Here is a 24,821-nt window from a genome sequence, read left to right on the forward strand (position 1 = left end):
GATCTATTTGTCTATTAACTTTGTCTTCCATTGATGCTTACAAGTGGATTCACCTTTGCTTGATTTCATTTCTCTCTTGCAGGAACTTGCTACAAGAACTAGATCATACATTCTCATTTCTTCCCAATTATTCTGCATAGAACTATGATCTCAGTAGGTATCCTTCAGTTTTTTTTAAAGAATATTTCTTTTCTTTTTCTTTTTTAAGAATATTTCATTTCTATTTAACCAAATCCATCATTTTTTTCTTTAGGATTTGTGTATCTAGGGCAATTACATTAGTCAGTTGCACACACAGGACAACAGTAATTTTCATTACCATTATATATATCTGTCACACACATATATGGAATAATAAAATATATACACATATATAGATTTGTATATGTGTAAAATAAGGATTTAGGTTGAATGTGTTCATTACCAATCATACAAAAATGTATTGTATTTTCTACAACTGATCTCATCTGGTTTTTAATTCTCCATCCCTGCTTGACAAGAAAGAGGGGGAAAAGGCTTAAACTTGTCCACTGACAGTGAATTACAGTTAGTGTTCTGGCATTTAAAAGTCCCTTTGAGCTGTTGGTGTAGTTTCAGTCAAGTCAGGATTTAAGTGTCAGTGGAGACTAGGTTCTCAGCCTCCCCTGCTTCCTGTTTTTTTTCCTGGGAAGTGATTCAGCTTTTCAGGAGTGTTACATATCATCCCAGCATCTGGGGAGGGGTGGCTGGTCTTCTGCCCAGGCTGACTTTTCTGCCTGGTTCCTAGGTGTCCAGGGCTGTCAGTCCCTCCAGCATCTCGGGGTTCTGGTGGCACCAGCGGCTGAAGTTCGCCGTGCGGGTACCCACCACCATTGTCTTCAAGGCTCCAGCACTCCGTGGCCTCTCTGTCTACATCCTAAATGACTCCTGTTTCACCAGTTCCCTCAGTACTTACCTATTTCCTGACTGGGACACGGGGAACATTCAGATTCTCTGGCTGCTTTGCACAAGCTCTGGAGAGTCTCCATTTGTCTAGACACTAATTTTGGCCATTTCTGATCTACAGCCCAGAGAGATGTTGCCCTGATGTTGTGGGACATGGGGCCTCATTAGGGAGTTTATGATGCACTGAGAAGCACGGAGGTGGCCTCTCATTTCTCTGGATGTTTCCATCATCTACCCTGACCCCTGAGATCCACCTCCCTTCCTCCTCAAAGGAGGAGCAAAATCACTGGAACCTGACTTCCTGCCTCTCCAGTTCCGTATTCCTCCTAATGCTCAAACCCACTACCGGGATATCTCTACCCTTCCTTCAGCAGGAACTTTCTGGATGCCATGCCTTTATCTCTTCCACTCTAAAGTTTATTTTTATACACTTGATAGCCCAGGCTTCTAGGTTTGGATCTTTATAAATTCCATTCTGTGCGCCAATTTTCCAGATTTGGATTTATAGAAATATAAATGCCAGCTTCGTTACTGGAGAAAATTCTTTTCTATTCTTAACACAGCTGGGGTTTTACAACACAAACGCACACGTTTGCAGGCTATTGTCCTGATGTCCTTAAAAATATTTTTTAAAGAAAAGGGGAACCTCAGTGCTTGTTTCGGGTGAATCCTCTCCCTCCTTTGTCTGAGGCAGTGAACCCCAAAGTTGGCCTCATGGCAGAGTCTGGACAGAAAGGCTGTGAATGAAGGTCGGGGGGAGATGGAGGATGGGGGTGGGCTACAGGATCTGAGTGGCGGTCTGGTTGATTTTCCTCAGTTGTACTAATTTTCTACTTTGTATTTTTCACTGAAGTTGGGTGGAAAGTCAGGATTCTGGTTGCTGTCCCACAGGGGATGTGTGCGTGAACCCTTGACGTCCTTGCTTGTTCTGTGCTCCCCTGGGTGTGGGAGCTGAGGCTAGGGCACTCGTGGGCCCAGCTCGGCTCCTGGAAGAGCAGGAACCTGAGGTCTAACAACGTCCCATCGGTGTACAGAAGGCGGGATAACCACTTTGCGCTGCCTTGATGCTCCCTTTGTCGTGTCTGCCTTGTGTTTCAGAGAGACCCATACTCCGGAAATGCCTTTCTGCCCGGCGAGAGCTCCAGTGAGGATGAACAGCCTCTAGCCGAACTGTCCAAGGAGGAACTGTGCACGAAAGTAAAGAGCCTGAAACAAAAACTAACGAACACACGGAAAGAAAACAGCCGCCTTCGACAATCTTTGGTCATGCTTCAAGGTAAACTTAGAGAAAACCGACTTTTTTTGAAACTGAATTACCTACCCTCTGCCAAAATAAAATAATTAAGTAATACAATAATAAATAAATAAAATATTAAAAAAGCATTAAATTTAAAAAAATTATACAAGAGGGGGAGGATATGGCTCAAATGGTAGAGTGTGTGCTTAGCGTGCACGAGGTCCAGGGTTCAATCCCCAGTGCCTCCTCCAAAAACAAATAAACTTAATTACCTACCCCCCTGCCAAAATAAAATAATTAAATAATACAATAATAAATAAACAACATATTAAAAAATCATTAGAGAAAATCGACATTTTTGGATGAAAGGAAGAGTACATGATGAATGGAAAGTATTGCAAGTCAGCCGTCAAGAATTTAAAACTCAGTGTCTTAGATCTCATTTGTTTATATTTGCTTTTATTTTTACTGTACAGTACAGGGAACTATATTCAATATCTTGTAGCAATTTATGGTTAAAAAGAACATGAAAATGAAGATATGTATGTTCATATATGACTGAAGCATTGTGCTGTACACCAGAAACTGACACAACATTGTAAACTGACTATACTTCAATAAAAATTTATTTTAAAAAATCAGTACCTTAGAGAAAGAAAATCAAAAACCACATTTTAAGAAAAGCTGTGATTACATAATTTAATACGGAAGCACCCTATTGAAGCTTCTAGTTTATTGCCTAAAAAATTTTAGATTATTCCTACAAAATACCAAATGTCATATTCACTTAATAATGTCCAACAAATATTTATTGAGCATTTAATAAAGGCCTGGAGAGAAAAGATCTGTAAGACAGACTATGTCAAGATGTTCACGATGTACTTATCTCGCTCCCCTCTGCTAAGGGAAGCACTAGACAAAGGGGCCTGCTGTCATCCCTCACAGAACCACTGGCATTAAAGATTTTATAGATGACATTCTAGGTTTGGGGGTGGGAGGAGTGGTCTGGAAAATAGTCACATTGCACTGAAGACTTATCAAGGAGCAAGAGAGGCCTAAGCAAATTCAAAACCACTTGGCATACTGCCCTTTTTGTTGAATCTTACACTGTGTTTAAGTGTTTACTTTTTGAAAATGACATTTTCCATTTGTAGTTAAGCATCACGCACTGTTCTGTATAGCTGAATACACGGCAGTTATATCCTCTGTTGGGGCAGCATTCTGTTACTAAACAGCAAACGTACAGAGGATTTTGAAAATATGTCCCTCTGGCGACTGTGTAAGGAAGTACACAGCGCCTGCCTGCGGGGAAGGACCACTTTTGAAAGGTATCACGGTCATCAGACAACCTGGGTAGCAGCCCAGCCCAGAGCGAGGGCTATGGAAATAAAGAAGACCATTCCACAAACAGTCTGGGAGGGAGAACTGAGAGGAGACAGGACATTGCGGTGGGCTAGGTTGACAGTAAAGGCCCGTAAGCTTGTCTGCGAGTATGTATTAAATCAAAGGCGTCACAGGCAGAGGAACAGCTCAATGGCAGAGCGCATGCTCAGCATGCACAAGGGCCTGGGTTCAATCCCTAGTGCCTCTAATTAACCTAATTACCCGCCCCCACAAAATGAAGGCTTCATAGTTTTAAGTAGAAACAGCCACATGTGAATGGAAATAAGATGTTTATTCCATCAACAAGTCATCCTCTCTTTATTTTTTGAACTTTAAATATTGCCTTTTTATAACTGATGGTTTTTCCTGCCGAGGTTTTTGCAACTTTCAAAGAACAGATCATTCTTATTTTTACATAATCTGTTTCAGAACTCACAGTAAGATGAAAAGCTAGCTGATAAAGTTAGCAGAAATTGCTGGTTAAAGTCTGGATCTTGGAGTCACACACCTTGGGTTGAATCCCAGCTCTGCTGACCTGCTTTACAACTGTGCCCTCAGCCTCAACTTCACTTTCCCTGTCTACAAAATGGGTGCAATTTTTCATGTCCTTCTTGCCAAGATGATTAAAGTAGCTAATTGGAAGATATGCTTTACCAGGACCTGGTCCATGACAGGTGGTCAGCAATCATAGTTAGTGTTACAGTCTCTGTTTTTATTGGCACCAGAACTTGACCCACAGACCCCAAAAGAGAAAATTAGACCAATTTTTCTCATAAATGTAGATGAGAAAATTCCAAATGAGAGTGTAGAAAATCAGTTTCAATAGTCTGTGAACTGACACAGCATTGCAAACTGACTATACTTCAACAATAAAAAAAAGAAAAACTGAGGCTGTGGAAAGAATCACTACTACGGCCGGTTTCTCTCTCCCCACACACTGGGATTTCCTTTTCTCCTGTCTCCGCCAGCCTCCCACGCCTCCTTCCAGAGCCTGACTCCCAGCCGATGGCTTGGCCTCACTGAGCAGTTGGAGGATGCGGAGAGACTGTTAGCTCCCCGCAGCCGTGCTTGTATTAATCTCCACTTTCTCCCCTGTCCTCTTGTCCAGACAGAGGCAGTGCCTCCATCTGTGCATCAGGTCCCCACCCTCTTTGGCCAAACGGGAGACAGAGCTCTGGGGATTCTCCCCCTTCTCTGCAAGATCACGGTTGCCTTCTCTAATGAGTCATTCTCAGTAGCATCAGGCATAACATTGTTTCTCCCATTAAAAACAACAGCAAAAAAAAAAAAACAAAGGAACATTGCGGGAAGGGTATGGCTGGCATACATGAGGTCTGGGTTCAATCCCGGTACCTCCATTAATAAATAAATAAATAAACGTAACTATTTCCCCCTACCCCCAAAAACCCCCAACCCTCTTTCAGGTCATTGCTTCTCTGCCTGCTACCCTATTTCTCTCCTTCCCTTTATAGGAAAACTCCTTCAGTGTTGCATCTACACATTCAATTTTCCCTCTTTTATTGTCTCTGGATCCTACTTCCATTGGTCCTAATCATTCTGCTATAACTTCTCCAACTGCAACAACAGAAATGTCTGGTCTCCCGGTTCTGGAAGCTAGAATCCCAAAACCGAGGTGTCAGCAGGGCCAGGCGTCCTCTGAAGGCACCGGGGAAGGTCCCCACCTTAGCTTCTGGCTCTTCCCGTCTTCACAAGATGGTCTCTCTATGTGCTTGTCTATATCTGTGTCCAAACTACACCCCGTTTTTAATTTAAATTTTTACTTAAATTTTTACACTTAAATTAATTTTATTTAAATTTTATTTAAAATTTTTTATTGAAGTGTAGTTGCTTTACAATGTTAGTTTCAGGTGTACAGCAAAACAATTTGGTTACACATATACATACATACATGTTTTTTCTTTTCAGATTCTTTTCCATTGTATGTTACTAAAGATATTGAATAGAGTTCCCTGTGTTCTACAGTAGGTCCTTGTTGTTTATCTATTTTATATGTAGTAGTGTGCACCCGTTAATCCCAAACTCCTAATTTATCCCTCCCCTGCCATTTCCCCTTTGGTAACCATAGTCTGTTTTCTATGTCCAGGAGTCTGTTTTTGGTTTATAAACAGAATTTGTATCTTTTTTTTTAGATCCCACATATAACTGATATCATATGATATTTGTGTTTCTCTGTCTGACTCACTTCACTTACTATCATAGTCTCTAGGTAGGTCCATCCATGTTGCTGCAAATGGCATCATTTCATTCTTTCTTATGGCTGAGTAGTATTCCACTATATATATAGACCATATCTTCTTTATCCATCATCTGTCGATGGACTTTTACAAACTTCCCCCATTTATGAGGACATCAGTCATACTGGATTAGGGCCCACAGTAATGACCTCAGTTTAACTTGATTACATCTGTAAAGACCCTATTTCAAATAAGTCACATTCTGAGATACTAGGGGTGGGACTTCAACCTATCTTTTTGAGGCGGACATAGTTCAACCCATAGTATTCCATATTGCTAACCCCAAAGGCCATTCCTCAAGGATCATCTTAAGTGCCCACATCCAGCGCCTGACACGTGTGGCTATCTCTCTTTCCTTGAAAGATTTCTTCGTTTGACTTCTAGGACACAACATTCACCTGTTTTCTCCTCCACTGCTGCGCTTTCCATCTGGGTCTGTTTGTCTGTTTCATTTCATCATCTTACCCTCTAAGTACCTGAGGATGCCCCAGGTGCAGCCCTGGGACTTCTCTCCTTTCTATCTACATTCACTCCATGGGGGATCATATACAATTCTATGGTGTGAAAATCCATCAGTAATTCTGCTTCTCAGATTTATCTCTGGCCTGGACTGCTCCCTGTAACTCCTGGCCCACTGTTCAAGACATGATGGACAGGTATCTCAGACTAACATGCCCCAAACCACGTTTCCGACCTTCTCCTGCACCCACTCCTCTCTGTCTCCCTCGTCTTGGTTAATGCTGACTGCCTTGTTCCAGTTTCCCAAGCCAAAACCCACAGTGTGATCTTGTATTTCTATTCTTTCTTTTACAATCTACATTCACTCCATTGGCAAATCTTACTGGCTTTATCTTCAAAATATTTCTGCAACACAATCCTTTTTACTACTCCCACTGCGGCCACTCTAGTCCCTCACCCAGTTATCATGGCGGCCCCCCCACTGGGGTCACCCCTCCTGCTGTTGCTCCTGGGCAGCCCGTTCCCCACACAGCAGCAAGAACGATCGGCTCGCCATAGTCAGACCCCTCCAGTGCACGTCCACTGCATGCAGGGCAAATCCAAAATCCTTTTTACGATCTTTGAGTCCTTAGTGGTCTGGCCACTTCCCTTCCACCTCCCTCTCTCCCCCCGTCCTCCTCTGTGATCCAGCCCCACTGGACCACACGCTTTCCCTTTGAAGACATCAGATGTGATCTTACTTTGCTGTCTTTGACCTGGCCAGTCCCTCAGCCTGGGCTCTTCTTCCCCAACCACATGGTTTGCACCCTAGGTAATGTAAGTCTTCGTTCTAAATGCATCTTTCCCCTAACCTCTCCCTCTGTCTAAACTTTTAACCTCTCTCCCCTACAGCATTTTTTATCCCCCTTCCCTGCTTCGTTTCCTCTCTGGCACTTAAAACTTCATATCCTCCACTCTCTATTTAATACTGTCTGCCCCCCGCATGCACATGCACACGAGAATGTACCCTTGGAAACCGAGTAGTAAACTTGGCTATTGGCTGGACTTCGGGGAACGAGAAAGGTCAGGAACCACCAACTCCCACTGCAGGATTCATGCAGGCATTTATTTATTCAGTAAATATAAAGTCCTCTGTCTGTTGGGCACTGCTCTAAATACCTGGGAAAACCCAGTGAACAAAACAGGCCAAGATCCTGACCCTCACGGGGCTCACATTCCAGTGAGGCAAGACAGTCAAAATCATGAAAAAGAACAACTGAGTAAATCATCTAATATGTTAGCTAGTGGTAAAGGCTATGGAGAAAATAGGAGAGGTAAAGGAGGGTTGGGATTTCAGGGAGGGGGGTGTTTTGCAGTTTTAAACAACATGGTCCCAGCAGGCCTCCTTGTGAAGCTGCAGCTGGGAACGAGGAGGCGATGAGAAAATTGAAATTTCATGTGTAATCCAAACAAGAAAGGGGTCCGAGAGAAGGGGGCAGGGTTCTTAGTGCTCTTTTGCTCAGTGGTGTTCCTAGTGGCTCTTTGAACTAAGCATCAGGACTGTGTGTCTGTTTATAAGGCCTGCTAACTAAGAAAAATGGCAGAATTTACAGGCCATTCTAGACGTTCGGAAAGGCAAACCTGTGTGTGCTATACGTGTGTGTGTTATAAACATCTGACCCATATCTTGTGGACCACAACCGACCAGCCCAATAAGATGTAAAAGGAGAAAATTGTTGTATCTATTGTACAGGAGGCTATGAAACTGTCATTATTTACAGAGAATGAAGGTATGCCTGGGAAAAGCAATGATTAGCTGGAAACTCAACTCTATTAAACTAATGAGATTTCAGGAAAGAATGAAAAATCAATTAAGTTTTGCCCAGTTTCATTTAAATGGAGCAGAAAGCTGTCAAAGGTTCAGAAATAGCCAAAGTAAAACCAATGAATCACCAAAGTAATAATTAGTAAAAGTTTATTGTAAATGTATCAAAAAGACAGCTTGCAAACCAAAACATGGGTTGAGGCTCAGGGGTGTATTGTTATAAAGCAGGTTTTTTAAATTTTATTTTATTTTGCTTTCCTTTATTTATTTGATGCAGTGCTGGGGAGTGTACCCAGAGCCTCATGCATGCTAAGCACACACTCTGCCACCGAGCTATACCCTCCCCCACTACAGCAGCTTTTATATATAGCGAGAAAGCGGTGACGTTTATCCTTTGCAGTGATTGGTTATAATGTTAGAATTTTCTTAAATGATAGGGAGTTGGTCAGCGGTTGCCTCATAGTCAACCCTGGGAAACAGGTAAAGGTTTGCTTCTGATTTCCAGGGGCACAAGCAAGAAATGGCCCAGGTCAGGTTAGTCTCACAAAACAAGCTAAATTAAGCCTTGTTTATGTGACTAAATTGGTTTTGTCTGTGCGGGGAGTTGTCAAGGCTGTGGTCTCCCTTTGTTTCTGATTCTAACAAAGCTTAAATTAAATTTCTGTGAATCTCCCTCCTTTGTTGAAATCCCACCAAAAACCAACTTAAAATGCATAAAAGCACAAGAACCAAGAAATCTCAAGAGAAGACCACAGCAGACAAAAGATGCCAATACCGTTTTAGAAGCAGAAAGCAGAGGGAGGAGTGGTGACTGGGGAGAAATCTGGAGAGGCCCAGTGTCTGTGACTGACGGGGGTGGGGGGTGGGCAGAGCTAGAGAAATTAAAAAGAAACAAGCCAAATCACACCACAGGACTACAGGAGGTTTGGAAAAAACCCGGAAGAGACTGTGGTAGTGCCAGTCATCGGAAACTGGAGGACTCTTTGGGAAACCTACATGGAGACCCTTTTGGACCACAAAGTCACACTCTTCCCCAGAGCACAAGATGGGGGTTTGCTCTCAGGAGAGACTGAACAAGAGCCATGAACTCAGGGACACTGGGCGCAGCTGAGGGAAGTGGTGTGATCATTTGAGGACCTCCTCCAACATGGAACACGGAGATCAAAACAAAGAAAGAGAAAAATAAGGTCGAAGGAAACGGGAACCATGCAGGCAGCAGCAGGGGGCTCCAAGAAGCAAGAAGAGGGTAGTTTAAGAAAGATATATTCCAAGAGAAAGAGGTGGGGACCTAGGAATTCAGTAAAACGAGTGGAAGTTAAAGTTAAGAAAATCTTGTAGATATTGGAGCAAGGAGACAAAGAAAAGGAAGATAAAAGAGATGAGGAAAAATAGAGAATTAGTCCAGGAGGTCAGACATCCAAAGACATCCTAAAAGAGAGGAGGAAAAAAAGAGGGAGAAGTTATTTTTTAAAAACTAATACAATAAACTTCTAGAACTGAAGGCACAAATTTCTGGATTACAAGATACCACCAAAAGCAAAAAGGCTTGTCCAAGGCATAACCTTGTGAAATTTCAGAACACCATGAAGGGAGAATCCAAGAGCTTTCAGACAGACCGGGCATGTGATGCACGAAGGACTGGGAGCCAGACGGCTCAGGAGTTTCACCAGTGATACTGGGAGCTCCAAGATAACTATGCAATTGATGCCTTTGAAATTTCTCATGAAAGTGATTTTGGGGGGGGTTGATAATTAGTGATTGATGCCTTACAATTTTGCACAGAAGTGATTTGGGGGTAATTAGCTTTATTTATTTGTTTTTAATGGAGGTACTGGGGACTGAAGCCAGGACCTCATGCACGCCAAGCACACACTCTGCCACTGAGCTATACCCTTCCCCTGCACAGAAATGATTTAAACCTAGACTTCTCTACCCAGTGAAATGACCAACCAAGTATGAAGGTAGAATAATAATATTTTCACTCTAACAGATCTCTCAATAATATACTTCCTGCGCTTTCCTCCAAAATGAAAGTGACTCTAGAAGGTAAATCAGAAAACAGGTGGTGCAGCTCAGGACAGGGACGGGGAGGGGGGTGGCGCCACAGAATGATAGTGAGAGGAGGCCCCAGGATGGCAGGTCCACAGTGGCCTGGAAGCCGCTGGTCCAGAGGTACGGGGAGCTCCAGGACAGAGATCGCCAAGAACAGCAGGAAACATGATGTCACCTACCAAACATCCTGAAAGGAGATTTTGCACCTCTGGGAGGATATTTAGAGATGCATAAGTGAGAGAAACAGTTAAAATGATGATAATAAGCCAACTTTTAAAAAATGAGCTAATTTTGACTCTAGGGGGAAAAGTCATGTTTTAAAGGGAATGCACTGGAAATGACATCACTCTAATAATGTAAGCACAATATTGACTGAACGAACAATGGTGTCACCCACCATGTGTTCGCACATGTGGGCACCACGTGTGCGTTTCTGTGGGTCTGGGGGAGGGTGCTGAAAGAGGGCTGCCCTGCCATGTTACATAGTGGAAAGTCAAGAAATAATTATATGAACCTGAAAAAGAAGAGTTGTATATGCTTATTATGATTTAAGACCGTGCACGTAACTACAGGTAAATGGATTACAAGTGCTCCCCCTAGGAGCGGGGGGTAATCCAGGGAGGTGAGCGGTGGGGCAGAGGAGTATGTTTCATTATAAGCCCTATTGAGTGTAAAAAATAATAAATGCCTGTACATAATAGGTGCCCCCAATCTAGTAACTACCATTTTTTTTAAATCAGTAATTTCCTTATAGATCAGAAACTGCCAGTTAAAAAATAAAAGAAATAAAAAAGAATCTACTCATATTCATTACAAACAACTATATAATATCTACTAACCACCCTAACAAGAAATGGGTAGGATCTATGAAGAAAAATTAAAAACTCAATGGAGAGATACACAAACCTGAATAAATAGAGCGACGTCTCATCCACAGATGAGAAGGTGCCAGTTCATCTCCCAATAACTAACAGTCCGAATGGATTCCCAGTCAGAATGCCAATAATTGTTTGGTTTGGGTTTTGATTTTTGCAGTCATTTGACAATTACTCTTATAAAGTTAACCGGAAAGGACATTCTGAAAAAGAATTTGAGGACATAGCTGTCAACATGAAATCATACAAGGTTCCAGTAACTAAAAGGGACTTGCTAGCACAAGAGCCAACGGGTCAAGGGAACAGAGCACGTGTCCCCAGACAGAACCCCACGTCGGGGGAGAAACTGTCCCAGAGGCTCTGTGGCATGGAGACCAAGAGCATGGCTGGAGAGGGGCCAAACCACCTGGGTGCAGACCCTGGCTCTGCCCCCACGAGCTGTGTGTCGGAGTGTGAGTTGTTGAACCACTCTGTGCCTCAGTTTTCCCATTTCAAATATGGAAATCATAAAAAGTCCCTCTCTGGGTGACATGTAAGGATTCAGAGCAGAGCCTTGCTTACCATTGTGGTGTTTACCAACACAAGCCCGCAGGGCCAGCTTCATGGCGGTGTGACCGGTGCAGTCACACAGGGCCTGCTCTTAGAGAGGCCCTGCTGTCACCGTATTAAAACTGTTAAGAAGCTTTGATCAAGGAGTCTTGTGTTTTCATTTTGCAGTGGGCCTGGCAATTTATATAGTGAGTCCGGCAAGTTGTTCAGGACAAGGATGAATTATTCAACCAATGGTGCTGAGGAAACTGAGATCCCCTCACGGGGGAGAGGGGGCAGGTTTAAGTTAGGTCCTCATTTCACACCATGTGGTGCGCTAAGAACGTAACTGCACAGCTTACATCAAAACTCCATGTTCTGAATTTGAATGAGCACTGGTTTAAACCCATGATGAATTTTATCTTTAAAAATCAATGATGTGTATTTTCTAATACTGTTCACGGAATAGGCCTAGAAACAAGAACCCAATAGCAAGGAACACTCCTAGTCCCTGCATATGGTCTCATAACACCACTTCCCAATAAAGGGAGCTCAGTCCCCTAAGAAGTGGCTGATTCCAGAACTTGCACAGGAAATGTGCAAGATGAGCCTCCGTGGAGCCTGGAACAGGAACTGCAGATGAAAATCCTGTCATCCCAGAAAGGAAGTCAGCAAAGACCATGTGGACGTGTCAGCTAGAAGAGGTTCCCACTGGCCAAAGATAGGACGATCTGAGCAGCAGTGAGAATGATCACCGCAGTGGGTGATCATATATGTTTAAATTCATGAGTGCATGTGGTTGTTCAAAAGAGAAAACCTTCATGATCATCTGAAAGAACCAACTCATTATTTTGCAAACTGACAAATACAGACTGAAAAAAATCAAGCATTTATCCTGCCGTTATTAGATGAAATGAACCTCAGGGTAACCAAACAATTCATAAGAGGAAGTTTCTCTTTGTAGAGGAATTCTAGCTAAATGACGAAGAATTGGAGTATCACCATTTTGCAACCCCTTATGACAGTGAATCTAGGCAGTGATCATCAGTGACCACCAATATCACAAAAAAACTAACCGTGCATTAAATGCCGCCTGATGGAAGTTAAAACACTGATCAAGCCTTTAGATCTATTACAGCAAATACAGGGGACAGAAGGACATGTTAAATGCCACTTTTAGGATGCAATCAGCAAAATCTAGACTATGGGAAACCTTGCAGGATGAATGACCCTGTTTCTTCAACTAATAAATTGCAAGGAAAAAACTCGGAGAGGGAAAGGAAACCTCTAGGTGATAAAAGAGACAGCAACTCATTGGAATGTCTGGACCTTATCTGTACTCTGATTCAAACTATAAACAACAACAACAACAACAAGGAGACAGAGAAATCTGAACATTTGCTAGCTTTTAAAAAATGATATTCAAGAACTATTGATAAGTATTTCTGGCTGTGACAGTGGTGTTATGTATTTTTTTTTTCAATTTCTTACCTTTGGAGATATACATGAACATATTTACAGATAAAATCAAATGATACCTGTGATTTGTTTAAAGTAATATTGAGGGTGGGGAGAAAGTAGATGGGGTATAGGTAAAACAAGACTGGCCGTGAGTTGAAACTGGGGCATGGGATATATGGGAGTTTACTATTTTGTGTCTGTGTTTACATTTTTCCATTAAAAGTTAGAAAACATATGTCCAGGCAGGAAAAAACGTTTACTTGTGAGAAGATGTTTACACTGTATGAAATATATAAGTAAATATTTCACTGATTTGAGTGACTTTCTAAGCGTAAAATAAATGAATAACATACTAAGGAAAAGACTGCTACTTTACACAACACTGTAAAATGACTATAACTCAATAAAAAAAAGTTAAAAAAAGAATAGTTACTAAAGCCACAAAAAAAAGACTGCTACTTTAAAATAAAAACTAAAAATGTGTGCATGCTTTTAAAACATCATAAAATTAAAATAAACACTAAGAAAAAAATACTTGCAACATAGGACAAATAAAAGGCTACAGTGTTTAAAATATAAGGGAATTAATAATAATAGCTAATACAGTGTGCTTATAATGCACTAGGCATTTGTATAAGCACTTTATAAAACCCATCAGCTATTATAAAATGGAAAAAGTACTAATATTCCTTGGTCTAATAGGTATCTCCTAGAAGAAGTTCAAATAACCAATAAACAAATAAGTATATATTTAACTTCATAATAGTCAAATAGTCGCAATTTAAATTGTCATAAGATTTTAACCCATCAACATAGTGAAGACTGGTGTCAGTGATTAACACCTCTTGTAGATGGTGCAGGGAAGTGGCTGACTTCTTACCTTGCTAGTGGGCATGTAAGTCGGAAGAATCTTTTTTGGAGAGCCATTCAGCAGTATTAACTGAGTCTGGAAAACATTTTTACCTTTGAGCACATTATTACGCTCTCAGGAATTCACAGCATTGACATGATCAGAGATGCATATAAAGACGTGAGTGTTAGGCAGTTCGTAAGAGTTTTCTCTGCAATCAAGAAAAATTGGGTGGGGGGTATAGTTCAATGGTAGAGTGCATGCTTAGCATGCACAAGGTCCTGGGTTCAATCCCCAGTACCTCTATTAAATAAATAAATAAACCTAATTACCTTACCCCCCAAAGACAAATTAAAAATTATTTTTTCAATTATGAAAAAAAGAAAAATTGGAAGCAACCCAAATTCCAAAAAGGAAAAAGGAGCATTTAAATAAATTGTAAAACATCAATACCTTAGAATACTAGGGAATTATTCAAGTCATGTTGTTAAGTGGAAAATAACCCATCAACAAGTGAATGGGTACTTTAATTGTGGAGTATCTATGTAATGAAACATTACTCAGCAACAAAAAAGAATAAATAACTGACATACACAGCAGCATGAATGAGTCTCAAAACATTATACAGAGCAAAAAAAAAGAGTCAGACAAAAAAGGGAGAATATACTGTTTGAATCCATTCATATGGAATTCTAGAACAGGTAAAACATATCTCTAACTAAAAGAAGTCACATTCATGGTTGCCTCTCAGGTGAGTCCAGGGGTTAATCTGGAAGGAACACGAGGCACCTTTCTGGAAGGATGGAAATGTTCTATTTCTTGATGGGTGTGCATTAATTGGGTATATCCTTTTGTCAGACTCACTCCCCTTTACCTACTTAACTTCTGCTCTGACTTCATGTAAGCTCTTGCCTTTGATTCTAAATAAATTCGACCTCAAAAGATATTTTCCAAGATTTAATAAAATAGGTAAGATTTTCAAATTACAGTCTTAATAGAAAAAAAAATGCTATGCATATAACACAATCCTAATTATATTTTAAAAATACATGAAAATGGGTAAAGATACAGAGATAGAAATGGCAGGAAGGATATATTCCACTCAACATGTACACCTTTCATCATTAGAGAAAACAGTGAGTATTCTCCAAACCATGCTTTATGCAGAATTCCCCCTTTTACCTTTACATTCCAGCTTTGGCCTCCTTGCCGTTCCTCAAATACAGAACTTGTTTCCTGTGCCCCGACAACCTCCTCCTCCGCCACCCTCCAGCTACTTAATTCCCGCTGCATCTGGAGTCAGCCAAGCCACAAGGTCAAGGGTGCGTCCTCTAGCCTGCCAAGTCGGCTGAGACGTCTGATACTGACTGCAAGCCTAGCGGTTTCCCAGAACCACCCTCAGAGTCAGTCAGCTGCCACAGGAGCTCAATTCCCAGAAACCTATTATACTCGTGGCTCCATTTAGTACAGAGAAAGAATACAAATAAGAAACAGCCAAAGTTGGGAGAGAGGCACAGGGCAGCCTGGTCAGTTTCCAAACGTGGCGCTTCTGTCGTCCTTGGGAACGTTACCCTCCTAGTATTTATATGTTACAATATGCATGGAGCATTGTCCACCCAGGAAGCTCACTGAGCTCTGGTGTCCTAAGTTTTTATTGAGGGTTCATTCCATAAGCATGACTGATTGATCAATTGCCGACATGGCTGAATTCAGTCTAAGTCTTTCCGGCTTCCTGGCCGTGGTCAGCTTCCACTCTAAGACTATTGGGTGTGTTTGTCCCCACCCTGAGAAACTCCTTAGCATGAACATGAATCAGATGTGTTCTGAGGGGCTCACCATGAATAACAAAGACATTTTTGCTGTTGCCCAGGAAACTCCAGGGTTTACAGGTTACTTCCTGGGAACTGGGTGGGGCGGGGTTAGGACGGGAGGCCAGACTTCACATTCTTATACACAGCATGGGCATGTAAATAATGCTCTCCACCCCCTCCCAGTTCCAAAACTCTAGGATCATATCTGATTTTGCTCCCAGTCTCATTCCTGGCGCCTAACTGGTAGCAGACGTTGAGAGTGTATAACATAGAAGTTGATAGCATGGAATTGGCGGAGTCTGAATTTGAATGTTGGCTCTTCTTTTCACGAACTGGGTTAACCCTGACGGGTTACTTAACCTCTCGTTGCGTAACTGTCCTCATCTATAAATCGGGGGTAAGGGCAGTACCTATTTTGGAGAGTTGCAGTGAGTATTAAATGAACATCAGACATCGGTTAAGTTCACAAAATAGCACCTGGCACAGAGTAAAAGCTAGATAAATGTCTGATATTATTAAGTGCTCAATAAATGATCGCTGATTGAATAGCTGTCTGGCATATGAGAGAGGCTTAGCAAATATTAATGGAAAGAATATAAAATAAGATTTTCTTCTCTAGCAGATTTTCTATTTCTCTATTAACAATGTATTAATTTCCTCAATAGGCCTGATTTTCAGCTCTCAAATCAAGTATCATTCTAAAGATTATACAGCTCAATAAAATGTCTAGAAAAGTACAGAAAAGTTCCAGAGTGTTTTTGCCTCTCCAGCAGGCTGTACCCTCAACTGTAGAGTGAGGGGCTGAATTACACAGGGTTCAAAGTGTCTCCCAATGCCAACAAAATGTTATTTGTCCTTAGGAAACAAACTAGATATAACAACAGAGAAGATCATTTTACAAGGAGGCATGAAACCTTTGAATGTGTAAGTTTACATTAAAAAATAAATAAATAAAGGAACAAAGAGAACATTCAGTTGATTACCAAAACCCATCTTTAACAAGTGAAAACATAGACCTGAACTGTGGCAATGAATTTTTATTAATTTGATGGCATTTGACTCCCTGGCAAACCATACACTAAGGCCACAGAAATGGTTTATTTTATCTTCTCACTTAAACTGGCCTACTGTGCATGTCTGGAAGGTGACATAATAGAATCAGTAATGTCTCCAGCGGGGGAGGGTGTAGCTCAGTGGTAGAGCGCACGCTTAGCATGCACAAGGTCCTGGGTTCAATCCCCAGTCCCTCCATTAAATAAGTAAGTGAATAAACATAATTACCACCCCCCCCAAAAAGCAAACAAAAACAGTAATGTCACCAAACAACTGGTGAAATACCGTCAGATAATACCATTCACAACTAGAAAAAGTTCATTTTGGTTACAAATTCATGCACGTACATTTGAATACAATAACCAAACGTCTGTAAGTTACGATTCAGCAATTACTAACTTATTTAATAATGAAAAGTAAAGATGTCCCAACCACTCCTCTTACCATGCTCATTTCCCCAAGGTAGCGAGTGTTACCAATGGGTTCTCCCTGCTTCTCTGCATGTACACACAATAAAAATAGATGCCCCTGTTGTGCAAGGTACTTGTAAAATGTTACTTTTTCTTGCCATTGTAGTGTTGCCACAGGCGGTCACCCAGTTTGAAGAGCTGGTGGGGATGGCCGAGGCCCTGCTCAAGGGCGGAGGAACCCTGACCACGGCGGCGTCCACCCTCTGGAGAGCAACAAATAACTCCTCACCAGACTCATTTGCCTCCACGTGCAGCAATTCTAATTCTAATTCCAGTTCACCGATTTCCCTGAAAGCTGAAGAGGAGCATCACGCGGACGAGAAACAGGTCAGCTGGACAACCTGCCCTACCTTCCCCTGGGACACGGTTACACACAAAATTCAAGGGAGAGCCCAAATGATCATGGGTGACTTCAAGTCGATCACCATGTTCTGACTACATAAAACCACCTTTGACAATAAATCTAACATCTGTGAAAGAAATTTCCGACTTGGAAAATTAAAGCCAAATTGTGGACAATGATGAAGTTAAGCCAGAAAATTCCTAGGGGGGAGGCTACAGCTCAGTGGTAGAGCACATGCTTAACGTACATGAGTTCCTGGGTTCAATCCCCAGTATCTCCATTAAAGTAAATAAATAAACCTAATCACCTCCCCACCCTCCAAACAACAAAAAACTAGAAAATTCTTAAACCAGTGGCAGAGGGACAATTACACATGAAGGGTCCTAAAACTACACCAGGGAGACGAGGTGAGTCTCATCCCGTGCCTGCCGGCTGAACACAGTTCTACTCTCTCAGCTTCTCTTAATCGAGAAACAGAGGCTAAGAAAGAGGAAGAAAAATACCATGTGATATCATATGTGAATCTAAAAAGAAAAAAGAGGACACTAATGAACTCAGCTACAAAACAGAAACAGGCTCACAGACGTAGTCAATAATCTTATGGTTACTGGGGGAAAGGGGGTGCGAAGGGATAAATTTGGGTGTTTGAGATTTGCAAATGTTAACCACTATGTATAAAAACAGATAAAAACAAAAAAATTAATCAAATGATACCAAATGAAAAAAAGAAAAAAAGAAAGAGTGGCTAGAGGTATAAGTTCTGTTAGAATCAGGTATCAGCCTGGGAAAATATGTCTTCATGAGACAACAGTCAAATCCTCACAATCTAACGTTCAGAATATTTGAATCTTAGTGCGCTGGTTTCCTTTTGCTATGTAACAGATCACTGCACACTCAGTGACTTATAACAATGCAAACGTATTACCCCAGCGTTCTGCAGGTCCCAAGTGTGGTGCTGGCAGGCGCACTCCTTTCTGGAGGCTTGGAGAGGAGGCTGTTTCCTGCCCACGGGGGTTGCTGAAGAATTCAGTTTCTCGTGGCTGTAGAGCTGTTTTACGGCCGACTGTAACCTGAACACCGTTCCCTGGTTCATGGCCCACTTCCAACCGTCTTCCAAGTCAGCCCTGCACGCCAAGTCCCCCTCATTCTTCAAATTTCTCCTCCTTCCTCCGTGTCTTTTTTCTGACCTACTCTTCTGTCTCCCTCTTCTGTATTAAAGGGCTCTTGTGATGCGATTGGGCCCACGTGGATAATCCAGGAATCCAGCATCTCAAAGTTCTTTAATGATATTTACAAAGTTGATTTCCCCCATAAGCTAACATATTCGCACGTCCCAGGGATTACAATGTGGATATTGCCAGTTGACCATTACTCTGCTGACCACACTTAACAGGAAGTGCTGGGGATGGACCAGGCCTTAAGGCATCAATCCAGGTTACATGACAAGAATTTGTATACACTCTGGAACAAATACGTCATAAATATGGGGCATTCTCTCAAAGATAACATTACCCTCTAACCCTCGAAATGTAAAATATATATTAAAAGCATAATAGATCACCTTAAAGAATGTTGATTTTGTTTCCTGGTATATCTTCAGATATTTTTCCTTTTCTTTCTCAATTGTTTCAATTATTACTTTTAATTATTTTAGTTCAAGATTGAGAAATGGCAGATTGCCCGCTGTAACAAGAGCAAGCCTCAGAAGTTCATCAATGATTTAATGCAAGTGCTTTACACAAATGAATACATGGCCACACACAGCCTGACGGGGGCCAAATCCTCTACTTCGAGGGACAAGGCGGTAAAACCAGCTATGAATCAGAATGAAGTTCAAGAGATCATAGGTGATGATATGATTGCATTGCACTGTCAGATGAATTTGAAATTATTTTGCCATTCAAGTTTAAGGTGTTCTTTCATCATCTTTTTTTTCCCTTCAAATTTCTTTTTCTTTTTTTCTCCCTTTTTTTTTAATTGAAGTATAGTCAGTTTACAATATTACGTCAATTTCTGGTGTACAGAATAAGGTTCCAGTCATACATATGCATACATAGATTCGTTTTCATTCTTTTTCATTATAGGTTATTATAAGATATTGAATATAGTTCCCTGTGCTCTACAGAAAAAACTTGTTGTATGTCCAAATTTGTCTTTGAGAGAAAAATCTTAGGATAGCCTAAAACCTCTTATTATATTTGGGGAATTTTGTGGAAAAAACTTTACGTTAAAAGTAGTTAGTCAAATAAAAATAAATTTTATACCAGTAAAGAGTTTGGATTCATATAATTAATAGCTTTAGAAAAGTGAATTTTATCAAATCTTCTTGAACAAAATTTTAGTAACAGCTTATATCTTATTTTCTCTTCCTTATCTTGATTATATATATATTATTTCTAATTCAGAAAAATAGGTTATGGTTTTCATCCTATTTGTGGTTTTTAAGTTAATCTCCTTAAATAAAATAATCTATATGATCAAGTAATTTTTTTTTGCAAATATCCAACAAGTTTAGAGAATCACTGAATCCAAACTCTCTATATGTTAATCATATGTCATTTATCAGTTAGAAAAGAGTCAATCACAATCTACCTGTTTCAACTGATGTTGGGAACAGATAAAAATAAATTCCTCGCATTTTGGATCAAGGGCGTTTAGCATTCAGAGCAGTACCAAGGTCAAAGCTGAGCCGAAGACCAGCATGTATGCTCTGAGTTTATGATACAGACCTTTGCTATGTCTTGCTTCGCTTTGAAAAATCTGCCTGTAGATTCTTCAATTTAAATCCCTCATGGGTGTTTGGGCTGCTTTTTCAAGATGGAGAGAAAGTTATAATGTGAATTGCTTGATGCTTTATCTCAGCTCGTACCTTAAGATGCAAAGGCCTGATAAAGTGGGGGTTTTTTAATTAATTAATTAATTTTTATCAAAGTACAGTTGATGTATGTTATATAAATTATAGGTGTACAATATGGCGATTCACAAGTTTTCATGTTTATGCTCCATTTTTAGCTATTACAAAATACTTGCTATATAGTCCCCGTGTTGTACAGTAGATCCTCGTGGCCTATTTCATACCTGAGAGTTTGTACCTCTTCTCCCTCCCCGACCTGCCCCTCCCACCCCCTTCCGACTAGTAACCACCGGTGTGTTCTCTGTATCTGTGAGTCTGCTTCTTCCTTCTGATAAAGTGTTTTTGTATGTTTGGTTGTTGTTTTTGTTTTGTTTTGTTTTTTTACAGGAGTCACAAAACAGTTATTTCCCAACACAGACGATGTTTCAATTAGGAGAATGATAGGGCAAAAGCTAAACAACTGCACCAAGAAGCCAAATTTAAGCAAAAATCTGAACTCTCAGGATGTTAAGTAGAGCCTTTTGGTAAGTCTTGCAAATCTTCACAATCCTTTCTGTGGGGCAAGAAGATGTAATACCTGTGCTCACAGAACAGCACGGATCTGCACACACACCCCTAGAGAAGACCAGAGGCCTGGGAGATGCTCACAGGTGTTCCTGGGGGCAGAGGCAGGGGCAGGGAAGGGGGGCTGCATGTGGGAAGTGCTGCATCAGTTACCCAGATTTTCCTTTCCCCGAGCCTCTCACATATTTTGATACCCTCTAAACATGCCCAAGTGCACCAGAGTCTTAAGAAGGGGAGAGGGTAGGTGGTGTTTTCCAGGTGTATTTTGCTGAGGAACTTGTCTTCTTCACAGAACATTTGTTACCTTGTGGGTGTGTTGCCAATGGGGAGGGTCTTGTCTCGCTGCAGAAAGAATTCAGAGATGGAAAGCGGAGGTTAAGAAAGTAAAGTGAGGATTTATTAAGGGATAGAGAGCACCCTCTCAAAGGGAGGTGGGCAGGCTCAGGTGAGCGGCTGCCCTGAGTGTCTTTGGCAAGTTGGTTACAGAGGGTGTAAAATGAATGGGCGGAATATTCACTGGAGAGGGAAGCGTTTGGGGTCATATTCCCTGATTTTTATCCCAGCTCCACCTTCCCAAGGGGAGGAGGTGTTTTTGTCGTTATTTAGTCTGAGTCAGAAGTGTAATGGCATCGGTGCATGATGGGTAGTTCTGACCAGCAAGGCTAATTTTATTGAAATCAGGGCATAATGAGCAAAAGGTTACATTCGTACACTGGAGATTCCTGCCTTTTCCCACCTTTCCTTGTTGGCCTCCAGGGCCCTTGTCACCCCAAACTGTGTGACTGCTCATCAGCCCAGAGGTTCCTGCTTGTCTTTCTCTGCCCAGGGACCTCTGGTGCTTACACGATGTAGGGTTTCCTGCATTTGGCCGGTGCCCTTCCTTTGTGCCCAATTCCTGCCATTTGGCCTGCATCCCCTTTCTCTGCTCATATGTAGCTATCTGCCTGCTCTCACCGGTGGGGGTAGAAAGGAACCTGAGGAGGGACGCACGACAGTTCAGGAGGTGTTTCTCTAGAACAAGGGAGATACAGACCCTGGGGAATCTCTGAAGCACATGACCAGGACTGACTGACAACACTAACAGTGGTTCGACCTGTGTACAAACCATGGGCTGGAAGTCTCCAGGGGTCTCCTCTCCCTCCCCACTCTGCTTCTCCATGCTTGAAATCTTTAAGTCAGTGGTTGCAGTCTGTATTGGTTTGAGAGGGATTCTACCAATATGTTTGCATTACACTAAAAGGAAGAATGATTTGTTTTTAGCGAGTTCTGAAGGAAATACACATTATGGTCAGGTCCTGCCTAGGTGAGACTGGGACGTGGAATTTAGTGTTTGCTTTGGCCACTCAAAGTCCTGGCCCTTTCACTTGTTCTCACCCTCCCTCTCCATCATGTTGATGGAAACTATGTGACAAATATGCACTGTTGTGCTATTAATATTTTATTTGATAAACAGGTATATGATAAACAAGAGGGCAGGTTTTCCTTCCCTTTTCTTTTTTTTTTTTAATTGAAGTATATAGTCAGTTACAATGCATCAGTTTCTGGTGTACAGCAGCATGTCCCAGTCATGCGTATATATACTTGAATTCGTTTTCATATTCGTTTTCGTATTCTTTTTCATTAAAAGTTATTACAAGATGTTGAATATAGTTCCCTGTGCTGGACAGAAGAAATTTGTTTATCTGTTTTTCTTCCTCCCCTTTTCTTTACTTCCACCTTTGATTCCCATTTTCCTGCTTTTCACCTGGCCACCCTGAGGCCATGCCACGTGTCCTTTTCTTCTGACTGGGATGTGGAACTGCGTGTAATGCAGTGACTCCCCACCTCCACCACCCACCCACTGCCGACTCCCACCCCCTCCTCCTCGAGGGTCCTTTACTATCTTGCTCTACAATTAAGGCGACCACCGATGAGATGCAACAATACTCTCTCGTCCTTAAAAAAACAAAACACAATAACCGCCCCAAACAAAAAAAATCTACTTATAACAGCTACAGGGTAATTCTTTCCCTTGGCTCATACATATTCATAGACCGACTTGACGATCTATAGAAGATAAGGAAATTTGTAGCCTTTTTCTCCCCCAAGGGAATAAAAATGTTGGTTGATTGTGAGTTTCACAGCCTCCCAGTTAGGAGATCATTGCTTAATTGAGGCCTTAGAATTTCTGATTTTGGCATGAGGACCCAGTTATCCTGGTGTGTAACAGCCAAGCTCCCTGTCTAAAAGTCATGTAACCACACCTTCAGGTCACAGGGCTGTCCTCTGGAGCACATTATTGTATTTCAGAGCTCTGCAAAGCAATTTGATATCCTAACTTCTGCCTTTTTCATCTCTCAGGCTGCCAAGGGTATGCACAAAACTCATCTCTGACAATGGTCAGCAGAGTATTGAAGAAATTAAAGTTAAAAGGTTTTTATATCAGTTTTGCTTGTACTTGCCAGTAGTGGTATTAATAAATCACCTGGATATGACATTAATTAAAATAGAAAAAAGGAAGAAATCTTATTTTATCCACACAGTATGTTCTGGCACCTTCCAGGCCTGGCTTGTGCTTGGTTGCCATAATGCTTGGAATAGAAATGCATAAAATTTGAGTCAGAAGTAGAGATTAACACTAAAATGGAATTTCTTTAAATTAGCAGGTATCTTTCATGTGAAGAATAGTTAAATCCAAATTATTTCAAAAGGACTGAGAAAATACCCTAGGAAAGGCAGGGTCGCATAAAACCAACCTCATTCAGCCATGCCTGCTGCATGGGTCAGATAAAGCACCACCTGGTGGAACGCTGCTGTAATTTCTCTTGTTGCTCCTGTTACTAACAGGAGCCTAAAGTGACTGCATTTATTCAGGCGAACCACAGTCCCTCCTCACCCCGACCCCAAAAGTATCCCTTGGAAAAATATTTTTCCTTCCACTCCTGTAAGCAAGGCAGTAGGTAGTGCAGAACCACGTACACTTCTGCGAATTCCAGTACACCCGAGAAAAACCGAGCAACCCCGCCGTGCGTCCTGGTAGGCTGTGCCCTCCACCCAGTGCGGAGCTCAAAGCTGCCGCTGGCTTGGATTTGAAACGACAACCGTTTCCCAGCTGAGACTTATGTCTGTGAGGAGGAGAGCTAAATTCCACGCAGCCCCTTTCTTCGCCCGTTCATTCACACGCCTCCAGCTGCTCTCAAGTTACCTGCAACTCACGCCTGGCCTTGAGCTTGAGGCTGTCAATCTCCCTGGCCTCGCTCCATTATTTTGCTTCTTTCTTACAAGAGCTGAAGGAGATTTTATTTCTAAGAATTACAGGTTATTAGAATATCACCTCTGTAACACCCCACAAAGGGGTCAAACAGCCTTCTCTTGAAATTTCCGTGACGGCCCCAGTTTACATAATGTCTACCGTAGTGTTGCATCTGCGTGTAACTGAAAGATGATCGAATACAATGGCACTGAAACTAAGTGGGAGGCATTGCGTCCCTGCCCCTGAAATAGGGGATATTTGAAAATGTCCAGAGGTAACTTTGGGTTGTCATAACTGGGTGATACTACTGGCCTCTAGTGGACAGGAGCCAGGGATACTGTGGTACATCTTACAAGGCATAGGACAGCCCCCACAACAAAGAATTACCCAGTCCAAAATGTCAGTTCTGGTCTAAAATGATTTCTTGGCCACCAAGATGGCGGGGTAGGAAGACCCAGAGCTCAGAGGGCACACCCAAACTACACCTGTTTACAGACCATCCATCAATGCAAGCGACCCGAAGACTAGCAGAAAAGATCTTCTACAACTAAGGATATACAGAAGGAACCCAAATAAGAAGGGTGGAGATGCGGTACAGTCAAACACACATCCCCAGGTGGGTGACTCACAAATGGGAGGATAATCACAATTGTAGAGGTTCTCCCC

The 24,821-nt window shown here is 41.7% G+C and overlaps 1 protein-coding gene across 1 annotated transcript in view; it reads left to right on the top strand.

The window, feature by feature from the left end:
• The window catches only part of BEND6 (BEN domain containing 6), a 55,198-nt gene that overhangs the window by 22,635 nt on the left and 7,742 nt on the right, over positions 1 to 24,821 (top strand). The window contains exons 3-6 of the mRNA XM_010999565.3: positions 2,023 to 2,200; positions 17,269 to 17,489; positions 19,160 to 19,352; positions 20,747 to 20,883. Of these exons, the coding sequence (XP_010997867.1) occupies positions 2,023 to 2,200; positions 17,269 to 17,489; positions 19,160 to 19,352; positions 20,747 to 20,874 (720 nt within the window). The 3' untranslated portion in view covers positions 20,875 to 20,883. The remainder of the gene's footprint in view (positions 1 to 2,022; positions 2,201 to 17,268; positions 17,490 to 19,159; positions 19,353 to 20,746; positions 20,884 to 24,821) is intronic.

Source organism: Camelus dromedarius, chromosome 19, assembly GCF_036321535.1.
Source record: "Camelus dromedarius isolate mCamDro1 chromosome 19, mCamDro1.pat, whole genome shotgun sequence".
Classification (NCBI taxonomy): domain Eukaryota; kingdom Metazoa; phylum Chordata; class Mammalia; order Artiodactyla; family Camelidae; genus Camelus; species Camelus dromedarius.